This window comes from Cherax quadricarinatus, chromosome 37 (assembly GCF_038502225.1).
Source record: "Cherax quadricarinatus isolate ZL_2023a chromosome 37, ASM3850222v1, whole genome shotgun sequence".
NCBI classification, from domain to species: Eukaryota; Metazoa; Arthropoda; class Malacostraca; order Decapoda; family Parastacidae; genus Cherax; species Cherax quadricarinatus.
Genome location: NC_091328.1, coordinates 5,883,022 through 5,907,219, shown reverse-complemented (window position 1 = coordinate 5,907,219; position 24,198 = coordinate 5,883,022). Strand labels below are relative to the sequence as shown.

The 24,198-nt window shown below is 37.5% G+C and overlaps 1 protein-coding gene across 6 annotated transcripts in view; it reads right to left on the bottom strand.

Annotated features, from left to right (window-relative positions):
- Positions 1–321: 321 nt before the first annotated feature.
- The window catches only part of LOC128701797 (E3 ubiquitin-protein ligase TRIM37), a 96,031-nt gene continuing 72,154 nt past the window's right edge, over positions 322–24,198 (bottom strand). Inside the window, exons 11-17 of one of the 6 annotated variants that reach the window (XM_053795720.2) lie at positions 17,192–17,466; positions 14,833–14,957; positions 13,285–13,509; positions 12,845–12,948; positions 7,580–7,828; positions 6,368–6,380; positions 322–1,370 (exon numbers count right to left, since the gene is read on the bottom strand). In XM_053795720.2, coding sequence (XP_053651695.1) covers positions 1,135–1,370; positions 6,368–6,380; positions 7,580–7,828; positions 12,845–12,948; positions 13,285–13,509; positions 14,833–14,957; positions 17,192–17,466 — 1,227 coding nt within the window. In that variant the 3' untranslated portion in view covers positions 322–1,134. Of the gene's footprint in view, positions 1,371–5,559; positions 5,631–6,367; positions 6,381–7,529; positions 7,829–12,844; positions 12,949–13,284; positions 13,510–14,832; positions 14,958–17,191; positions 17,467–24,198 lie in introns of all 6 variants that reach the window. The other 5 variants (XM_053795721.2, XM_053795728.2, XM_053795744.2 and 2 more) reach the window with 5 other exon arrangements.

The following is a 24,198-nucleotide window of genomic DNA, read 5'->3' as shown; positions in this document are numbered from 1 at the left end:
CCACAATTTTCATGCAAGCCTTTTCTGATGCAAGAGAAAAAAAAATTATAACAGTACAGTACATTCCGTTTTGATACAAATCCTAGTTCTAACCATTCTTCAAAATAAAATTTGATCCTTTTCTTCTTTTGGGAAACAACTGAATTATTTGTTACAAAATTCTACATGCTGGTTTAACTCCCAATTAAGCAGTTGCCATTTAATAATAATGAAAAACAGGCTAAGTCAAAAAGAAAATAGTGGAATGGAGAAAATGGATAGACCAACAAGTATAAATGTAGGAAAAAAGGGGGGTTAAAATTTTACATGGAAAATGAACACTTTTTTTTTTTTTCTCTATCATTTATTAAACAACCTGAGCTGCTTGCTTATATTCCCAGTAACTGACACTAGTAGCTTGTTTACTATCCCAATGTGTTCAGTGTACACAAGCACTTTTTTTTTTTTTTTTTTTTTTTTTTTTTTTTTTTTTTTTTTTTTTTTTTTTTTTACAGCCTACCACTTCATTCAATGACTAAAGCTAGTCAAACCAGTCTTAATACTAAAAGCTATACTTGCAAAGTATTAAAGACTCTTGGTAGAAAAAAAAATCTACTCCAGTTAGAATCCACATTATATATGCCACTTCATTTATTTAATTGGTAAAATAATTATGGCATTTTAAATATTTTAACTATGTTTAGGAACTAATTTTTTTACACTGACTTGCATACCTGTACTTCACAATTTACTGCAATTTTACTGACAAAGTAAAACTAAGACTGGCACTATTAATTTCATTATAAAAGACTGGCTAAAATAAAACAATTTAACTGCAAACTTTTGAAAATTATGTGAAATTAGTTTTAAGGAGCAGGTGTAAGAAAAGTAACCTTTGTTCCTTAAATGAGCCTACTCTTTTTGTCTTTACAATTTTAATATTCTAAACTAATCATATATGTAAATATACTTAGCTGTCATTCTTTCTCTTGCATCAATAATTAAAACAAGTAATCGAATTTTGTAACAATTTATTCTCGATTCATTGTGAATTTCACTCTTCCTTCCAAAATTTTTGGATTATTCAATTCATTTACTTCTTAAGGAATTTTAATTCACTCTATATTCTATCTACATTTTTTATAAAAGAATAAATCATTTTAATCTGAAACCCTCTGCATCACCTGCTGTCTTAAAACCAAGACCAACCTCATACTTCTTTTCACTTGTCATCTTTAGTGGGTCTTTTATCATCTTTGTCCCTGCTTTTGTCCTGAGCTTTATCTTGGGTATGCTTCTCTGCGGGCACTTTAAAGCCAAGGGTAAACGGGAGACCTGCGGCAGCTGCTGCCCAACTCCCCTTCTCACTTCCTTTGGTTTCTGCCATTTTGCTGCAATATAATGCTTAAGTTATATGCAAATTTCTAAAAAAATAATTAAAAAAATGTAATTAAGAAAAAGTTAAGCTAAGGTTCACTAAGAATGATTAATGATTCAAACTACTATTGTAACAATTCATTCACCAAGTCTTCAACCACATACCACTTTTTGTTAGTTTTATTATTTTGAATGTTAGGCAGTAATCTATGTTCATGATACAGTACTGTCTGTAATTTACATTAGGCATTCAAAGCTTTTACAACCAATTTCACTCTTCTACTCAAAAGCCATAACCTGCCTATGTATTCAGTCATGAAATACACATTAAAATTTAAAACATTCTCACCTTCCTGTTAGAATGCTAACAGAATACCAGTAAATTCCCTGCCACTAACCAACAATAAAGTACACATGAAGACAAAGTTTGGACACGAAAAAGTGGTCGAAAAGTGGTGGAAAGAAATTTACTTAGTTTTAGCAAGACAAATGTGGTGAGAAGGTATGCAGAACATTAAATAGACATCATAACAGAGTAAAAATGGTGAGATGTTACACAAGGTGAAGGTAATGGAGAAAACATTTTAAAATGGGTTAAATGTAAAATGTTAATAAGAACTTGAACTTGAATGATTTGCCAGTACATCCTGGCCTGGGTCTTTTCCAGATGGAAAAGACAGTGATTTCATGCATGTGACAGAAAGGAATGGGATCTGTTTGGAGGAAGGAGCAACCAAAGATAAGTATGTAGGAAGTGGTTGAGGCAATGAGCAGGTTTAAAGCTGAAGAAGAATCAGGGATTGATGAAACTGACATGTTGAAAGCAGATGGGGATAGTTTTGTAATATTTTTCATTTGTTTAATATTGTCAGGGGGTTATGTTCCTGGATACCTCGCAGTTACTGAAAAGTTCACCCATGTATTTTACTCATCACTGAAGAAGGGTGTGTTGGAAAGTGAGGCAGTGCATGTGTTGGTCAGTATTACACTTGCCAACTGCCTTAAGTGTGATGATGCCATCAAACACCATTGTGAATTTCTCCCTCTTATACCATCAAATAGTGCTAAACCTACTAAGGTCATACATCGCTGCAGGGCAGGGGGTTTTGCTGGATTGAAGAGCAGCAAGGATGGAGAGGAGAACAGAGGTAAAAATATAAAGAGGCTGTGAGGGGTATTAAAGGAAGTATCAAGTCTGTACAGTAAATCAGTTGCTGTCAAAATGTCAACAAGGGGGGTGTGAGTCAAAGGCAGGTCTCTCAGCAAGGATGGAAGATAAAGTAAGGGTGTTAGAGCAGTGATGACATAGGAGGTAAATTTCTCAGTGCTAGTTGATAGATCGGACAGTCCAATAGAATATGGCATACCGAAACTGGAACCTGACAATTTTTGACAGTGGAACAGGGTGCCTCTCCATGAGATACCTGCGAGTAAGAAGAGTGTGCCCGATGCGAGACGTGAGAGCATAGTCTCCCAACCTTGCCATCGGTGACGAGAAGATGGCCAGAAACCTAAACTTGGTTTGATAGAATGTAATTTGTTGTGTCATATCAGACAGAACCAATCGGGCTGTGGTTCGTATGTCAGCTTGCATGCGGCCAGCAGTAACAGCCTGGTTGATCAGACCCTGATCCACCATGAGGCCTGGTCTCAGACCGGGCCGCGGGGGTGTTGACCCTCGAAACCTTCTCCAGGTAAACAGTTGCAAAGGTGGTTAGAGATTACAGCAAAATAGTCTGTGAATGCAACACCTCTACATGAAACTAGGAGGTCATGTACTGCTGACCATACAGCAGTGTCTGCCTGCTCACTGCCCTGAACGTCAACATGACCTGGGACCCAACAGAAAACAATATCTTTGTTTTTGCTAGAAATGCAGCATAACCAGGGGATGAGGCGAATCAAATTTTTAATAGCTTGCAAAGAACTAAGGGAGTCTGAGACTACTACAAATGGCGAGACAGGCATAGATGCAATACGGATAACTGCCATGAGAACTGCATACAATTCAGCTGTAAAAATGCTAGCCGAGTCTAATAAATGCCCTTGCACTACACTGTCCAGAAACACTGCTGCAAACCTGACACCATCAGAGGATCTAGAACCACCAGTGTACACTGCAACGGCATGAAAAAAAGAGACCAGAAGTTACTAAGAAAAAGAGTGAGAAGCAACTGTAGGTATTTGAGCTTTCATGCATGGTAGTGGGGAAGAACAGATACAAACTGTCAGAACCTCCCAACACAAGGGAGAAATGTTTTGTTTCAGATGTCTTATCTCCAAATATTACTTCATTTAACTCATAAGCACTGTCATTCATATAGTGTATTTCAAGAGATTTAGGTGCAGGAAATCCAGTGAGCACACTTTTAGTCATGTGCAAGATAGATGAAAAATGGAAATCATAAAATTTAAAAAAAACAAAAAAATTGTTGATAGATTTCTATAAAAAATGGCATGCCACACTTGCTAAAATGGCAAGCAAAAACAACAAACTCAGCCCATACCAAGAGAATAGCCATATTTCTTTAGTATTGCTCTAACCATTTGCATGATCATTATCATGAGGGTAAAACAAGAGCTTCTGGCATGGGAAGAAATGGAACTATTTTTTACAAAAATCCTATGGCTGGCTTGACTATTCAAATCTATTTTTTGTGTTGTATTTCTTTTTATGTACTGATCTAACCTCACACTGAAAATGTCTAGAGGATCTCACCCAATAAATAACACTGAAAATGTCTAGAGGACTCCACTCAAGATGAGTATGAAAAAAGTTCGTCAATGTGTGCAGAAAAGATATACAGTATCAGAATATATGACTTGCAGGAGAAGACTAGGCAGTAGAAATATTTGTTTGAGTTTTATATGTATTGCAAACATTACACAAGTAAAAATGAGGGAATAAATTTGAAAACACCATGCTGATAGGAAAGGCATAATTCAATGAGCTGAATACGTGTAATGATGGTTTGGTCATATAGGAAGTATGGAACAAGATAAGTTGCCCAAGAGGGTGTGATTCAAGCATGGTGGTATTGAGATCATACCAGGAAGGTGCAGTACTATGTAACAAGATTAGTTCCAGATCTAAGGGGTACAAAGGGAGGCTAAAGGAACTGAATCTAATGATCCTGGAGGATGGAATGACCAAGGGAGATATATAACCTACAAAATATTCTAAAGAATAGGCTGTTTGAAAGGCAGGAAACGTATTGAGGCAAAGCTGGAAGTTAAAAAGATAGATCTGAATCACATGGAAATACTGCATTTCTTCAGTTCCAAGGTGGTTGGGAAGTGGAATGATCTTGATGAAGTATTGGAGGCAGACTCCATGTAGTTTTAAGAATAGGTAAGACAGAGCTGAGGCTAGGAGAAAGTGAACCTGGCAGGTTGAGAAGTGGGGCCAGGAACTGAGACTCAACCCTGCAACCACATGCAGGTGAGTACATACAAACTTCAGTATCCAGTAGACATGTGTGAGCATCTTTGATTGGAATGTAGATAGATAGTATTAGAGATTTGAAGTGTGCTACTGGAGTGTGAATAAGGTAATATCTATGAAGGGATTCAGGGAAATTTCTTACACATACATATATTGGTCTTTACTGCACTCACATTCAATTTCTACACACCCTTTCAAACTCTGATACCAACTTTTTAAAATTCTCTTATAAATATCCTAAAATCATGGTCAACAATTAGGAGCAATTGTAACAATTATCAATTCTTATAGTGATGACAGAGACAACCATTTAATTAAATTTAGCAGATCACCCATCGTTCATCTTAAAATTGGTTGTATGTGAACTGAGAGGCCAACCCCTTTCCTGCAGGTTTCAACTACTAGTTTCAATACACACAACCCAGCAGCTCACTTCAGGGTACATTATCTGCATTCTGATATTTAGGTCACTTCAATATTTTCCTACTAAATCAATTAGTTTAGGCCCCAGCTCCAGCATTTCAAGCCACTAAAAACCTTAACATATCAGTCTTTCTGCCCCTTTCTTTCAAACTTTACTTCTAATTCCACACTTGCATGCCAGCTTCATCATGTCATATTTACACTCAGTTTACATACAATATCAAGCTAATTCTCAGCTGACAAAACATTTATAAGCAGAAGCCTCATCAGTGTTATTCCCAAGGGAATTCTTTTCTAATCAAAATGAGTGCAATTTACCTCAAAATGCAATTTACCTCAAAATACAATACTTGTATAAACACCTCCGACTGAGGTTGGCTGCACTGGAGGTGAACACGGGGAGATACTGTATAAGGAATAAATGCCAGGGTACCTCAGTGTGTACTCGGAAAAAATATAAATTAAAGACATAATTGCATTACATATCAACAATATTTAGTGTAATTATTAATTGAAGCAGATGTTTAATTTTAGTTATATCTATAAACTTGTAGCTCAGTGGTAGTGCCTTAGGCTCATGAATGAAGGACACTTGTTCAAAATCCAGACAATTGTGATTTAGTGCCATTACACCTGTTGCTCCTGTTCAACAAGCAGTAAACAGTATCTGGTTGTTAGCTAACTGATGGGTGTGATAGTATACCTCAGTGGTGAGTTTTGAAATGAGTCATGTTAGATTAACAGCTCTTAGTCTGCAAGTTTAATGTTGTAAAGAAATATAGATACATGTTTATACAGCAGCACTGACTGATAATATTCCTGGCAGCAGAAATATTTGGCCCAATGAGAGGTTTCCAGAAAGTTATTGCATTATATTTTTACAAAATTGACACTGGTTTAAATGTTTAAATCATAGCAAAAAGCAATGGATAACAGAAATTTTACTGTATTGTGCATTCTACCGTATTAATTAACTTTCAATGAAAAAATTCTTCAAAAATCTTTTCCGTTGTGTTCTAAAAGTAAAGATGGCTAAAAAAATGTCCTCATCAACACTTAGTTTTCAAAGAGATTACAACATGCAATAAAGCTGATTATTCTTTCTTTCACAAATGCATTCACACCAAAAAGACAATTACACACCTGAATTGTCTACCTATTACGGGTTGCATGAAATAAAAGAAATTGTGAAACAAGCAACCAAACATAATCATAATTGAAATCTATACTATCATTTTTATGAATCATTAATTGTGCAAATAATGTTTTCTAATACAATTTAGCAAATATTTTCATTTAAAAATTTAACACTTTTTCCAAGAGATATTGTAATGTAAATTTTTGAAGCAACACACTTATCTCTAATATAAATATCAGAAGTTGAACTAGGCATCTAAAAATATATTTCACAAAGTCCATTTAACAAAACTTCTTTCTCCTCTCTCAGCAAGTAAAACCCTGGTAAAACATATCAGTAGAATGAAGAAATCATTAGTCCAGAACAAAATAAAACTGAGACCATATTTTATCTATGAACAATATCTGTGTAAACAGTCGTAAATGTTTATTTTTAAACTGAGAATGAAGTAAAAAGTAAAATAATAAATGTGTCCATGGAGAACAATATCAATTTTTCTTTAAATACTGATGTACTAGTATTTTTACAGTTCAATATTGGACATGCAATACAAGCTATGCTACACATTACACTCTTGTCTAGTAAGACTGGATGGCAGAGTGCACTGTGAATATAAAGTAGTCATGATAAAATGGACAGATGAGCAAAACTCAAAGACTAATGGGTTAAGAGATTAGTACTGGCAAGCAATGTGTACACTGATTCATGCAGTGCAGCCTCCTGAGGATCTCTTCACAGTTGTGTAGTCTACCTGTGAGTGATCAGGTTTGTGCCCTGGATTATTTATTGAATGATTTTCCAACAGATTAATGCTCTTAACCCCTATCAGCTCTTTGGCCTCACAGAGGTCTTGCATGTCAAGAAAATTAATTTTTTAATAATAAAGTAGTGCACATATTTATGTACAATTACTATTACATATTTAATTTTTTTAAATTTAAATGTTGGAGAATCATACCCACCATTAACTACTAACAGTACAAACTAATACAATGTATGTGCATTTACCGAGTCAACCACCGCAAGCTCAAATTCAAATGTGTAACTGTTTTGCATTTTTTAAAAATTGTAGAGGAAATCTCCACGAACCCTTTTCTCCTAAAAAAAGGTACCGACTGATATACTAGCAGTGTTCTGCTGATGGCTTTGAGGTGGTGGTGATCTTACTTCATGCGTGCGATGAGCCTTGCAGTGTTGAGGGCGGGGATGCAAGGTACCTCTGTTCCGCCGTCGCTGACATAGCCGCTGGTGTTGTCGCTGCTGACACCATTCTCCCCCTCACCAGCTGCAGGCCCTCCTCCAGATAATGCTCCACCAGCTGCAGAAGATGTACCACTTATCGCTGTACCGGATGCCCCCAGAGACTCGGGTTCTTCAGCCCCAGATAAAGGTCCTTCTTCTAAAGTCATATCAGAAAGTGACACAGGGTCTAAGGAGAGGTCACACATTGATGACTCACTTAAATCCTGAAATAAATTATTCTACAATAAACAAAAAAAAAAAAATTTAACCTTTTATATTATAAAAACAGAAAATGTACAGTATCAAATGATAGGGCAGATTTTGCTCCATGAGTGAAATGTGATGGTAGAACATAATCACAAATGCTTACAAGGTAGAGGAAACAATATTGGCATTTTAAGTGGTTCTTTTCTTTGTTTACAATCAAACTAAAGAAAATGTGGTAGTTTAACACTGTTCACCATATTGCACTTGCAATTAAGCAATTTTTGAACCTTGTTTATCTGGATAACGGATAAAGAGAAACCCTAGCTTAACTGGAGATACCACCAACTCCTATCCATTGCCAGTTAACCATAAATTCCTCTCTCAGCTGTATGAGATGAATTACCCATTCCACAACACTACTCTAACTCCTGAATAAATAGCTTAACATAGGTTTCTTGGTTACAATTATTCTGGATGAAAAAGGTACAATTTTAAATGGAAAAAATCCTTCAATAATGCAATTACCAAAACAAAGTGCAATATTTTAACCTTTTCAGTGGCTGCCATGGTCATTCAGGCCAGGGTCCCTTGTGTAGTTCTATGTCATGAGATCAGCTCATTCAGATAAGCTGTGAGAATGGGCTTGTGCACAGTGTGCAAAGTATAAAAAAAAAATCCTGCCCCATGCAGTGCATGATGGGAAAAACAGAACTCTGATCTTGCGTTTGATTTAATATAAAGCCTCTCTTCACTCAGCGATGTACTTGTTTACCAACGATTCAGACTTACGACAGGCTCTCTGACCAATATTCATAACTAAATAATGTATATTAGAGCTAATTTCCTCTATTCTGTTTATTTCAATATACTGTATTACATACAGTACACTACTGTATAAACATTTAAAAATATACCAGAAATGTTATAAATGGTGCATTAAAACAATAAGATGGTTGACACAAACTCACTACCATTATAGTATGCTCCTCACTTGGCAATGAATTTGTTTAACGACGTGGTCTCAGGAACAGAACTCCGTCATTAAGTGAGGAGAGGCTGTAGTGACTTCGTTGTGTTTTCTAGGATGTTTTATATGGTTTAATTGGCTGTTTCTTGGTATCACTTGATACAATTAAAGAAATAAAGATGTTCGTGTTGGTTTCAGAACTTAACAGCAGAAACAGTTGATTTTTGGTGATTTTTCTGAGGACGGGTAAGGACCCCTTACACCCCTGGTCTGTTTTGTGGGTCTTTTACTAGGTCTGATTCAATGACTAGGATGCCGTAAATCATAAGAAAAAAATCATCCCTGATTACATTTTATTATCTGATAAATAAGGTAAATCTTTGATTTTTTGTGTGATGAAAAATTTAAAATGGAAAGTAAGTGTAATATAGGAGAGGCCTGGGAACATGATTAATGAACAGAGGAAATATTTTTATTACAAGTGGGCAGTTGTTTCAGGTGGCAGTGCTCAATCAATAGAAAGGAATGTATACTACTGAAAGAGCTAAGAATTTGGTCGAATTGAGCAATAGGACTCAAAGTCAGCAAAACTGCCAATGTGTAAATTGTGCCCAGACTGCTAACTTTGTAACTTTGTATCTGTGTAATTCCACAAGTTTTTTTATCAAATTTCATATGCTTTGGTGTCAATTTCTTCAAAAAAGGATTCTCTACCATTTTAGAATCCTTCCTGAAGAGGATCAGGAGTATTTACGAAGGGTAAGGGTGTGTAGACCAAGAGTTTATATTGCAGCATATAAATGTGCAATGCACAGATAAGGGTAAGGAACTGTTTGTCGCATTTAGGAATTTAGAAAAGGCATATGATAGGGTGCATAGGGAAGTCATGTGGCAGATGTTGCAAATATATAATGGGAGTGAACATACCAGCAGATGGGTCCATAAAAAAAAGGCGAGCCATAGAATAGACGAGTAAAAAAGTGGGTGGTGTGTTGAGGTATGTGGAAAAAAAAGGGTACTTATCTTTTTTTTTATTATCACACCGGCCGATTCCCACCAAGGCAGGGTGGCCCGAAAAAGAAAAACTTTCACCATCATTCACTCCATCACTGTCTTGCCAGAAGGGTGCTTTACACTACAGTTTTTAAACTGCAACATTAACACCCCTCCTTCAGAGTGCAGGCACTGTACTTCCCATCTCCAGGACTCAAGTCCGGCCTGCCGGTTTCCCTGAATCCCTTCATAAATGTTACTTTGCTCACACTCCAACAGCACGTCAAGTATTAAAAACCATTTGTCTCCATTCACTCCTATCAAACACGCTCACGCATGCCTGCTGGAAGTCCAAGCCCCTCGCACACAAAACCTCCTTTACCCCCTCCCTCCAACCCTTCCTAGGCCGACCCCTACCCCGCCTTCCTTCCACTACAGACTGATACACTCTTGAAGTCATTCTGTTTCGCTCCATTCTCTCTACATGTCCGAACCACCTCAACAACCCTTCCTCAGCCCTCTGGACAACAGTTTTGGTAATCCCGCACCTCCTCCTAACTTCCAAACTACGAATTCTCTGCATTATATTCACACCACACATTGCCCTCAGACATGACATCTCCACTGCCTCCAGCCTTCTCCTCACTGCAACATTCATCACCCACGCTTCACACCCATATAAGAGCGTTGGTAAAACTATACTCTCATACATTCCCCTCTTTGCCTCCAAGGACAAAGTTCTTTGTCTCCACAGACTCCTAAGTGCACCACTCACTCTTTTTCCCTCATCAATTCTATGATTCACCTCATCTTTCATAGACCCATCCGCTGACACGTCCACTCCCAAATATCTGAATACGTTCACCTCCTCCATACTCTCTCCCTCCAATCTGATATTCAATCTTTCATCACCTAATCTTTTTGTTATCCTCATAACCTTACTCTTTCCTGTATTCACCTTTAATTTTCTTCTTTTGCACACCCTACCAAATTCATCCACCAATCTCTGCAACTTCTCTTCAGAATCTCCCAAGAGCACAGTGTCATCAGCAAAGAGCAGCTGTGACAACTCCCACTTTGTGTGTGATTCTTTATCTTTTAACTCCACGCCTCTTGCCAAGACCCTCGCATTTACTTCTCTTACAACCCCATCTATAAATATATTAAACAACCACGGTGACATCACACATCCTTGTCTAAGGCCTACTTTTACTGGGAAAAAATTTCCCTCTTTCCTACATACTCTAACTTGAGCCTCACTATCCTCGTAAAAACTCTTCACTGCTTTCAGTAACCTACCTCCTACACCATACACTTGCAACATCTGCCACATTGCCCCCCTATCCACCCTGTCATACGCCTTTTCCAAATCCATAAATGCCACAAAGACCTCTTTAGCCTTATCTAAATACTGTTCACTTATATGTTTCACTGTAAACACCTGGTCCACACACCCCCTACCTTTCCTAAAGCCTCCTTGTTCATCTGCTATCCTATTCTCCGTCTTACTCTTAATTCTTTCAATTATAACTCTACCATACACTTTACCAGGTACACTCAACAGACTTATCCCCCTATAATTTTTGCACTCTCTTTTATCCCCTTTGCCTTTATACAAAGGAACTATGCATGCTCTCTGCCAATCCCTAGGTACCTTACCCTCTTCCATACATTTATTAAATAATTGCACCAACCACTCCAAAACTATATCCCCACCTGCTTTTAACATTTCTATCTTTATCCCATCAATCCCGGCTGCCTTACCCCCTTTCATTTTACCTACTGCCTCACGAACTTCCCCCACACTCACAACTGGCTCTTCCTCACTCCTACAAGATGTTATTCCTCCTTGCCCTATACACGAAATCACAGCTTCCCTATCTTCATCAACATTTAACAATTCCTCAAAATATTCCTTCCATCTTCCCAATACCTCTAACTCTCCATTTAATAACTCTCCTCTCCTATTTTTAACTGACAAATCCATTTGTTCTCTAGGCTTTCTTAACTTGTTAATCTCACTCCAAAACTTTTTCTTATTTTCAACAAAATTTGTTGATAACATCTCACCCACTCTCTCATTTGCTCTCTTTTTACATTGCTTCACCACTCTCTTAACTTCTCTCTTTTTCTCCATATACTCTTCCCTCCTTGCATCACTTCTACTTTGTAAAAACTTCTCATATGCTAACTTTTTCTCCCTTACTACTCTCTTTACATCATCATTCCACCAATCGCTCCTCTTCCCTCCTGCACCCACTTTCCTGTAACCACAAACTTCTGCTGAACACTCTAACACTACATTTTTAAACCTACCCCATACCTCTTCGACCCCATTGCCTATGCTCTCATTAGCCCATCTATCCTCCAATAGCTGTTTATATCTTACCCTAACTGCCTCCTCTTTTAGTTTATAAACCTTCACCTCTCTCTTCCCTGATGCTTCTATTCTCCTTGTATCCCATCTACCTTTTACTCTCAGTGTAGCTACAACTAGAAAGTGATCTGATATATCTGTGGCCCCTCTATAAACATGTACATCCTGAAGTCTACTCAACAGTCTTTTATCTACCAACACATAATCCAACAAACTACTGTCATTTCGCCCTACATCATATCGTGTATACTTATTTATCCTCTTTTTCTTAAAATATGTACTTATCTATAGAGACAAAATTAAATGTGCCAAAGTATAGTGGTACCGATACTTTTATATGGGTGAGAGTCATGGGTTTCGAATGCTACAGTAAAGAGGAGGCTAGAGGTAGTGGATATATTTTGTTTGAGAGTAATGCATGGCATGAATATCATACAAAGAACTCAGAGCATAGCCATTAAAAGGCAATATGAGGTGACCAAGGATATAATTCAGAGTTAAAGAAGGGTTGTTGAGGTGGTTTGGGAATGTAGAGGGGATGGAGAGAGTTAGGTTGACAGAGAGGGTGTATAAATTTGGGGTGGAAGTTAGAAGAAAAAAGGGTCATCCTAGAAATGGCTGGAGGGAGGGACAAGGCTTAAAAATTATAGGAGGTTGAGCATTCAGTAGGCTTGTGTGAGCATGTTAAAATTATACCTTATCTGCAACATTAGTCATAGACTGGGCCTCCTTCTTGGCATCTTCAGCTAAATGTTGAGTGTAGAGGGAAGGTCGTGGGGCCAATGGAGGTCTATAACTACCTGCAAAACAATTATAATCATTAAGATCTCATACTGTTTATAGTAGGCATATAAACAATGTACTGTGCAAATAAAGAGACACTACAAACGTAATAATTCTTCTTTCAACAAACCGGCTGTATCCCACTGAGGCAGGGTGGCCCAAAAAGAAAAACGAAGTTTCTCTTTTTAAATTTAGCAATATATACAAGAGAAGGGGTTACTAGCCCCTTGCCCCTGGCATTTTAGTCGCCTCTTACGACACGCATGGCTTACGGAGAAAGAATTCTTTTCCACTTCCCCATGGAGATACGTAAAAATTATACTAAAATAAATCTGCAATAAACATAATCTCACTCTTCATAGGACTGGAATTATTTAAAGAATGTGGATGCTGCAAATGGTTAACAGGACGATCATGGTCTGGGATGCCAGTGTGTGCCTGTAGTGATGAAATGCCATTGTGTGTTGGCAGGTTTGACTGCAGCAATGTTGCCATATCTAGCTGCAGTGTATCCAGAACACTTGAAGCAATGGGTAGAAGTGGCTTTCGAACCATACGGTTTGACTTGTGCCTTGAACCTGTCAACATGAAATAAACAAGATTAAAACTTGATCATGGCTTCTCTCAATGGTATGTACCACTAATGTTTTCAATGATAAAGAGTGAGAATAAACAGCAATACTAGTGATGCAACACAGACATGATAATACTTTTATTGCAACATAAATCTGGTGTTAAAGGAAAACTCAGTAAGAAGGGACTATACAAAATAAATAATGTGAACTGACAATATTAGAGAAAGAAATACTAAAAGCTACAATAATACAAAGTCAAAATTTTCAAGGTAAAAATAAAAAAGAAAACAAAATACTAAATGTGAAGACATATAATCTACTGTTTAATACATAACACATAAGAAGTTGAGAACATAAATGATGGACTGTATAATATACATGCAGAACTCAATACAAAGCAAGGGATTCTAGTTACCACAAAGGAAAAACATAGATTATGAGGCTGGAGCAGTAAACAAATAAGCAATCAAATTCTTCAGTTTAATAAAATACAGTATCATTTTTATGTTGGGAACTGGATTAGTTTAAGCATAGGAATTAATCTAAAATAGACCTCAAAGTGAACAAATCACTTGCATAAAGAGTGCCCTGACCTCCAATTTATGCCTCCACAATTCTGTAAGATTTAAATAAAATTTAGCATTTTTTATATCATTACCTTCAGAAAAAGATTCTCCCACATTATTTTAGAAGGAAAACTTTTTCAAAATGTCAATACAGAAAAGGCTTTCAATCTCAGGGCTGCTGACAATTAAAGGGTTAAAATAGCAGTTACAGAGAGGGCAATCCACTATCAATACTAGACTTCTTTTTTTTTTAACACAACGGCAGTATCCCACCAAAGTAGGGTGAACTCAAAAGAAAAATTAGTTTTTTTTTTTTTTTAAACTAAATAATTTATATAGAAGGGGTTACTAGCCCCTTGCTCCCAGTGAATACTAGATCTGGTATTTAATAACAAAAGAGGCAGATATTCTCGGTACAAATGATCTCAACCTACTTTGAAAAAAGTGATCATATTCTATCAGAAATAACATAGTATGTTGCAAGACATAACTTTGGGGTGGAAAGGAAAAACAGGGTCAATCTCCTGAAGGAAAATATGATCTAAGACAACATTTCAGAATAATGTAATGTAATATAAATAGCATATACAAAGTTCAGCTATATACCTGAAAAAGTAAATAAACAGTTCACTACAAAAGAAAAATTATGAGAATGACAAATTTATGAAGATTATTTATCAACTAATTTTTACAACTCATATAATGACAAAACAGAGAAAATGTGAAGCATCAGCACCACAAATTAATGACTAATACTAACTTATGCCTCCCAGGCCAGGTTTGCTCCAAGGTCTACGATGATCAGGGCCACCTCGTCCCTGCATCTCTAATAAGTGAAGCAGCATCATTTCATCACCCTGAGGTGAACTCAAGTCCGATTGAATGCTGAAAGAGAAAAAAAAAAATATCAACTTCCAATGTTGTAAAGTTCCCATGTCTTGCCTCTTAAACAGCCTATCCCTAATTACCTTATTAATTCCCCCTGAGTATTTTCTATGTTATCATATCTCCCTTGATTCAGTCAGTAATATGTGCTCACCCATATGGGTGAGTGCATATTAATGACAAGGAATAGGAGCACAAGTGAAATTCCTTGGAGCAGAAGCCCCCCTCACTGACTTCAAGGAACTTCCCTTGATGGGTCTACTATATGAAATATATAGTACAGTACTATACTAAAATTTTCTGAAGGACAACACAGTCATATACTCTACTACTGAACTGCATTAAGGAGAACCCAATTTTTCTTTTATAAAGTAGCAAGTTCACCTGATATTTACTGCATAAAAAATGAAACTGTTAGATCCTCCTTAAGCGAATTATTTCAGCATAACAAGAATGTGTAAAAATAGAAACTTGAAAGTGAATATAGAAGAGTAAGATAATGAGGGTATCAAACTACGTATTTAAATAAAGAAAAATTGGATATCACATTGGAGGAAGGGAGTATGGAAGAAGTGAACGTTTTCAGGTAACTGGGAGTTGACTCGTCAGCGGATGGGTTTATGAAAGATGAGGTAAACCACAGAACTGATGAAGGAAAAAAGGCGAGTGGTGCGTTGAGATATCTTTGGAGACAAAGAACATTATCCATGGAGATAAAGAAGGGAATGTACGAGAGTATAGTGGTACCAACACTTTTATATGGGTGTGAAGCTTGGGTTGTAAATGCTGCAGCAAGGAGGCAGCTGGAGGCAGTGGAGATGTTGTGTCTAAGGGCAATGTGTTGTGTAAATATCATGCATAGAATTCGTAGTGTGGAAATTAGGAGGTGCGGAGTTATTAAAAGTATTAGTCAGAGGGTTGAAGAGCTGCTGTTGAGGTGGTTTGGTCATTTAGAGAGAATGAAACAAAGCAGAATGAATTGGAGAGTGTATAAATCTGTTGGGGAAGGAAGGTGGGGTAGGAATCATCCCCAAAAAAGGTTGGAGGGAGGAATTAGAAGAGGTTTTGTGGCCAAGGGACTCTGACTTCCAGCAAGTGTGCGTAAGCGTGTTAGATATGAGTGAATGGAGACAAATGGTTTTTGGGACCAGACAAGCTGTTGGAGTGTGAGCAGAGTAATATTTTGTGAAGGGATTCAGGAAAACCAGTTAGCCGGGCTTCAGTCCTGGAAATGGGAAGTACAATGCCTGTACTTTAAAGGAGGGGTTTAGGATATTGGCAGTTTGGAGGGACATCTTAACTGTCGTATCTGAGTGTGTCTGCAAAGACAGTGATTATGTATGAGTGATAGTGAAAGTGTTGAATGATAATGAAAGTTTTTTCTTTCTTTTTGGGTCACGCTGCCTCAGTGGGGAAAAAAAAAAGCAAAGTATTTATGCTCAATGTAAAAAATATATGTTCAGTATTAACAAACATACCTATATTGTACAAGAGACTTATTCCTCTTGGTTACCATATGGTAAGTACAGAGCCTTACCAACACAGTACTGTGGTTTGGTCTGCAAGATTTGTGTTAGTTCCATGAAGAAAGTATTAGTAATTATGTAATGCAAAAACCATAAGCAAATACATATATATGAATGATCTCTAATCAAGAAATTATACCTCATTACCCTAACAGAGCAATAAATTTTGACCAGTGGTCACATAAGTATAAAAAGGAAGCCTGTTAAATGTTTTACACTGGTAGGATTGCACCTCTTTTTCTTTCAATCACAAGTTCTATCAAGCTGAGAGGTAAATCATACGAGCTTCTTACATTCAGTATACACTAATCTTTGCCTTCCTCTGTATTCCTTGCTAGTTCTTATGCCTACAACATTTTCTTTGTGTAGACCTTTTTTTTTCCCAAAAGTCACATGTTGCAGAAGGTAACCAAAATGCTAGAAACAAAGGATTATTAACCCTTTCTCTTTATGCAACCAAAATATGAAAAAGTTTAAATATAAAAAAGTTTAACGTTGAGTGACATAAAGCATTCTTGCCTAAGGCCCACCTTTAGTGGGACTTAGGCAAGAATATGTGATGTATCTGCTACCTACCCAACCTAAGTTCAAAATCTATAACTTTTAACAGCTTACTACATATTCCATATCACTGCATAACCTCTTTAAATGGAAAAAAATTATTAAAGCTTTAGACAAGAATATAATGTATTAGTAAAACATTCTAACCTTCCTACTGCACCCAACTGTTCTGTTAGAGAGTCCAGATCCGAGAGGAAACTGGAGCTATGTGACCGGCTATGATTAAGAATTGGCCCCTCATGCAGTGCTGAGGCTTCATGGAGACTTGCTAGAAGTGAAGAGGCAGCCGAGTGCTCCACGTCATTGTCTCCACTCATCGTTTCATCATCAACGTCATTTTCATCATTACTGGCATACTCAGCTGTAGCAGCGCTCTGATCTGCACCTTCCTCTTGCTCGTTGAGCTCACCCTCACTTAAGTCCTACGGGGAGAAAACCTACAATTTAAAAAAAATTAAATACATAAACATGATTTTTCTTCTTCTATGTGATCAATTTAAAACTAAATTTTATGTAATGTATACTACTACTAGTAAGAATAATATAATAAAAAATTAATATTTATGGATACTGTAATTACATAGTAGATGTTGAAATATAAGTAGAGATAACTATAAAAAGAAAACACTAACATTCATGTGAATGATGTGTTACAGGCTTGGATTTTAGCTCATCTAATTGCCTGTTAACAAAATTATTGAACAGCACCTACTTCTCATGTATACAGCCCCATTATTCATATTTAGCATGAATTGTCCCTTTTAAAATCTTCCATACATATTTAAATTTTCACACTAATCATGTAAATTAAGCAACACGTAAGTCTACCTACTACCATATTTCAAGTGTGTGAAATTGTTGCCACATTACCAATAAACCGATATTAACCCTTTGACTGTCACGGCCGTATATATACGTTTTACGAGGTGCCGTGTTTGACGTATATATACTCATAAATTCTAGCGGCTTCAAATCAAGCAGGAGAAAGCTGGTAGGCCCACATGTGAGAGAATGGGTCAGTGTGGTCAGTGTGCACCATATAAAAAAAATCCTGGAGCACGCAGTGCATAATGAGAAAAAAAAAACTCCAACCGTTTTTTTTAATTAAAATGCCGACTTTGTGGTCTATTTTCGTATAGTATTTATGTTTGTATTCTCGTTTTCTTGGTCTCATTTGATAGAGTGGAAAACATATTACAGAAATAGAGATGTTTGTGATTGATTTTAATATAAAAAGAACCTAGAAATGGAGCTCAAAGTAGGGGAAATGTTTGATTTTTGCCAATGTTCAAAAGTAAACAAATGATGCCATTGTCCAATAAATGTCCAACTAGCCATTCTAATATGCAGTCATGAATGGGTTGAAGTTATTTATACAGTTATTACAGCATTGCAGTAGTCTGCATAATAGTAAGTCTAATATTTTTTGTTTGAATAAAAATTCAAAATAGAAAGCAAGAGTAATATCAGAGGGGCCTGGAGACGTGACTGATGAACAAAGAAAACGTTATTTTAGAGCCTGGAATGTCTACATTGTTCATTCTGGACCTTATTTTGAAATTGTCATATTTTTTAGTTTTCGTGAAATTGGCCAAATTGCAAATTTCTGACCACATTATTAGGTAGTTGAAATCAGTAAATAGGCAGTTTCTTGTACTCAATCGATAGAAAAAATCAAGTTCTAAAGAAATAGCTATGAGTTTGGGCGACTAGAACAATGGAATTAGCCGAAAATAGGGCTCAAAGTGGGCGAAATCGCCGATTTGTAAACAGCGCCGAGGCCGCTAACTTCGCGAGAGCATAATTCCGTCAGATTTCCATCAAATTTCGTTTTTTTGGTGTCATTACAATTGGGAAAAGATTCTCTATCATTTCATAAGAAAAAATAATTTTTTTTTTTTTTTAAATTTTGCGACACCAGGAGACACCTCAGGATTGGGGGTTGCGACAGTCAAAGGGTTAAGTAGTAACATGGTGGTCTCGCTTGCCTGAAGTAACAAGAAGTATACACAAACTACTTGCTTAAATTTATTACCAAGATACAAGTTTTATTCTTCAAATCAACAGTACTTAAATTTTAAAATTCTGCATCTTGTTTTGCTATACGTATCACAAAGATGTTCCTATACATATGACATTATGTATAAGCTGAACTACCCTAGAAATTTATTTAATTTTCTTTTATGTATCAACTGATATATATATATATATATATATATTTTTTTTTTTTTTCAACAAGTCGGCCGTCTCCCACCGAGGCAGGGTGACCCAAAAAAAGAAAGAAAATCCCCAAAAAGAAAATACTTTCATCATCATTCAACACTTTCACCACACTCACACATTATCACTGCTTTTGCAGAGGTGCCCAGAATACAACAGTTTAGAAGCATATACGTATAGAGATACACAACATATCCCTCCAAACTGCCAATATCCCAAACCACTCCTTTAAAGTGCAGGCATTGTACTTCACATTTCCAGGACTCAAGTCCGACTATATGAAAATAACCGGTTTCCCTGAATCCCTTCACTAAATATTACCCTGCTCACACTCCAACAGATCGTCAGGTCCCAAGTATCATTCATCTCCATTCACTCCTATCTAACACGCTCATGCACGCTTGCTGGAAGTCCAAGCCCCTCGCCCACAAAACCTCCTTTACCCCCTCTTTCCAACCCTTTCGAGGACGACCCCTACCCCTCTTTCCTTCCCCTATAGATTTATATGCTTTCCATGTCATTCTACTTTGATCCATTCTCTCTAAATGACCAAACCTCCTCAACAACCCCTCTTCTGCCCTCTGACTAATGCTTTTATTAACTCCACACCTTCTCCTAATTTCCACACTCCGAATTTTCTGCATAATATTTACACCACACATTGCCCTTAGACAGGACATCTCCACTGCCTCCAACCGTCTCCTCGCTGCTGCATTTACCACCCAAGCTTCACATCCATATAAGAGTGTTGGTACTACTATACTTTCATACATTCCCTTCTTTGCCTCCATAGATAACGTTTTTTGACTCCACATATACCTCAACGCACCACTCACCTTTTTTCCTTCATCAATTCTATGATTAACCTCATCCTTCATAAATCTATCCGCCGACACGCCAACTCCCAAGTATCTGAAAACATTCACTTCTTCCATACTCCTCCTCCCCAATTTGATATCCAATTTTTCTTTATCTAAATCATTTGATACCCTCATCACCTTACTCTTTTCTATGTTCACTTTCAACTTTCTACCTTTACACACACTCCCAAACTGATCTACTAACCTTTGCAATTTTTCTTTAGAATCTCCCATAAGCACAGTATCATCAGCAAACAGTAACTGTGTCAATTCCCATTTCGTATTTGATTCCCCATAATTTAATCCCAGCCCTCTCCCAAACACCCTAGGATTTATTTCTTTTACAACCCCATCTATAAATATATTAAACAGCCATGGTGACATTACACATCCCTGTCTAAGACCTACTTTTACCGGGAAGTAGTCTCCCTCTTTTCTACACACCCTAACCTGAGCCTAATTATCCTCATAAAAACTCTTTACAGCATTTAGTAACTTACCACCTATTCCATATACTTGCAACATCTGCCACATTGCTCCCCTATCCACTCTATCATATGCCTTTTCTAAATCCATAAATGCAATAAAAACTTTCCTACCTTTATCTAAATACTGTTCACATATATGCTTCAATGTAAACACTTGATCTACACATCCCCTACTCACTCTGAAACCTCCTTGCTCATGCGCAATCCTACATTCTGTCTTACCTCTAATTCTTTCAATAATAACCCTACCGTACACTTTTCCTGTTTGTTTGTTTTTTCCAACACGTCAGCCGTCTCCCACCGAGGCAGGGTGACCCAAAAAAGAACGAAAATCCCCAAAAAGAAAATGCTTTCATCATCATTCAACACTTTCACCACACTCACACATTATCACTGTTTTTGCAGAGGTGCTCAGAATACAACAGTTTAGAAGCATATACATATAAAGATACACAACATATCCCTCCAAACTGCCAATATCCCAAACCCCTCCTTTAAAGTGCAGGCATTGTACTTCCCATTTCCAGGACTCAAGTCCGACTATATGAAAATAACCGGTTTCCCTGAATCCCTTCACTAAATATTACCCTGCTCACACTCCAACAGATCGTCAGGTCCCAAGTATCATTCGTCTCCATTCACTCCTAACACGCTCACGCATGCTTGCTGGAAGTCCAAGCCCCTCGCCCACAAAACCTCCTTTAACCCCTCTCTCCAACCCTTTCGAGGACGACCCCTACCCCTCTTTCCTTCCCCTATATATTTATATGCTTTCCATGTCATTCTACTTTGATCCATTTTCTCTAAATGACCAAACCACCTCAACAACCCCTCTTCTGCCCTCTGACTAATGCTTTTATTAACTCCACACCTTCTCCTAATTTCCACACTCCGAATTTTCTGCATAATATTTACACCACACACTGCCCTTAGACAGGACATCTCCACTGTCTCCAACCGTCTCCTCGCTGCTGCATATACCACCCAAGCTTCACATCCATATAAGAGTGTTGGTACCACTATCCTTTCATACATTCCCTTCTTTGCCTCCATAGATAGCGTTTTTTGACTCCACATATACCTCAACGCACCACTCACCTTTTTTCCCTCATCAATTCTATGATTAACCTCATCCTTCATAAATCCATCCGCCGACATGTCAACTCCCAAGTATCTGAAAACATTCACTTCTTCCATACTCCTCCTCCCCAATTTGATATCCAATTTTTCTTTATCTAAATCATTTGATACCCTCATCACCTTACTCTTTTCTATGTTCACTTTTAACTTTCTACCTTTACACACATTCCCAAACTCATCCACTAACCTTTGCAATTTTTCTTTAGAATCTCCCATAAGCACAGTATCATCAGCAAAAACTAACTGTGTCAATTCCCATTTTGAATTTGATTCCCCATAATTTAATCCCACCCCTCTCCCGAACACCCTAGCATTTACTTCTTTTACAACCCCATCTATAAATATATTAAACAACCATGGTGACATTACACATCCCTGTCTAAGACCTACTTTTACTGGGAAGTATTCTCCCTCTCTTCTACACACCCTAACCTGAGCCTCACTATCCTCATAAAAACTCTTAAAAGCATTTAGTAACTTACCACCTATTCCATATACTTGCAACATCTGCCACATCTCCACTCTATCATATGCCTTTTCTAAATCCATAAATGCAATAAAAACTTCCCTACCTTTATCTAAATACTGTTAACATATATGCTTCAATGTAAACACTTGATCTACACATCCCCTACTCACTCTGAAGCCTCCCTGCTCATCCGCAATCCTACATTCTGTCTTGCCTCTAATTCTTTCAATTATAACCCTACCGTATACTTTTCCTGGTATACTCAGTAAACTTATTCCTCTATAATTTTTACAATCTCTTTTGTCCCCTTTCCCTTTATATAAAGGGACTATACATGCTCTCCGCCAATCCCTAGGTACCTTCCCCTCTTTCATACATTTATTAAACAAAAGTACCAACCACTCCAACACTATATCCCCCCCTGCTTTTAACATTACTGTCATGATCCCATCAGTTCCAGCTGCTTTACCCCCTTTCATTCTACGTAATGCCTCACGTACCTCCACCACACTTACATTCTGCTCTTGACTCAAGAAATCGTAATGACACGATTGCAAACAAACCATACCCCCGGCCGGGATTTAACCCGCGGTCATAGTTTCAAAACTCCAGCCCGTCGCGTTTGCCACTAGACCACTGTGCCTGTGCTAACCTTCCTATGGTGTAGAAATATACCTAGTTGGATGAATCTTATTGTGGCTAGCTGGTCTAGTGGCTAATGCGACGGGCTGGAGTTTTGAGACTATGACCTCGGGTTCAATCCCGGGCGGGGGTATGGTTTATTCTGCTCTTCTTCACTCCTAAAAGATGGTATACCTCCCTGGCCAGTGTATGAAATTACCGCCTCCCTTTCTTCCTCAACATTTAAAAGTTCCTCAAAATATTCTCGCCATCTACCTAATACCTCCCTCTCCCCATCTACTAACTCCCCTACTCTGTTTTTAACTGACAAATCCATACTTTCCCTAGGCTGTCTTAACTTGTTTAACTTGCTCCAAAATTTTTTCTTATTTTCATTAAAATTTCTTGACAGTGGCTCTCCCATTCTATCATCTGCTCTCCTTTTGCACTCTCTCACCACTCTCTTCACCTTTCTTTTACTCTCCATATACTCTGCTCTTCTTATAACACTTCTGCTTTGTAAAAACCTCTCATAAGCTAACTTTTTCTCTTTTATCACACCCTTTACTTCATCATTCCACCAATCACTCCTCTTTCCTACTGCACCCACCCTCCTATAACCACAAACTTCTGCCCCACATTCTAATACTGCATTTTTAAAACTATTCCAATCCTCTTCAACCCCCCCCACTACTCATACTTGCACCAGCCCACCTTTCTGCCAATAGTTGCTTATATCTCACCTGAGCTTCCTCCTCCCTTAGTTTATACACTTTCACCTCCCTCTTGCTTGTTGTTGCCATTTTCCTCTTTTTCCCATCTACCTCTTACTCTAACTGTAGCTAAAACTAAATAATGATCCGATATTTCAGTTGCCCCTCTATAAACGTGTACATCCTGGAGCCTACCCATCAACCTTTTATCCAACAATACATAATCTAACAAACTACTTTCATTACATGCTATATCATACCTTGTATATTTATTTATCCTCTTCTTCATAAAATACGTATTACTTATATTACCAAATCTCTTTCTACACATAGCTCAATTAACAGTTCCCCATTTTCATTTACCCCTGGCACCCCAAATTTACCTACTATTCCCTCCACAACATTTTTGCCCACTTTAGCATTGAAATCCCCAACCACCATTACTCTCACACTTGGTTCAAAACTCCCCACGCATTCACTCAACATTTCCCAATATCTCTCTCTCTCTCCTCTACACTTCTCTCTTCTCCAGGTGCATATACACTTACTATAACCCACTTTTTCCATCCAACCTTTATTTAATTTAACTCCACATAATCCTTGAATTAATACATTTATAGTCCCTCTTTTCCTGCCATAACTT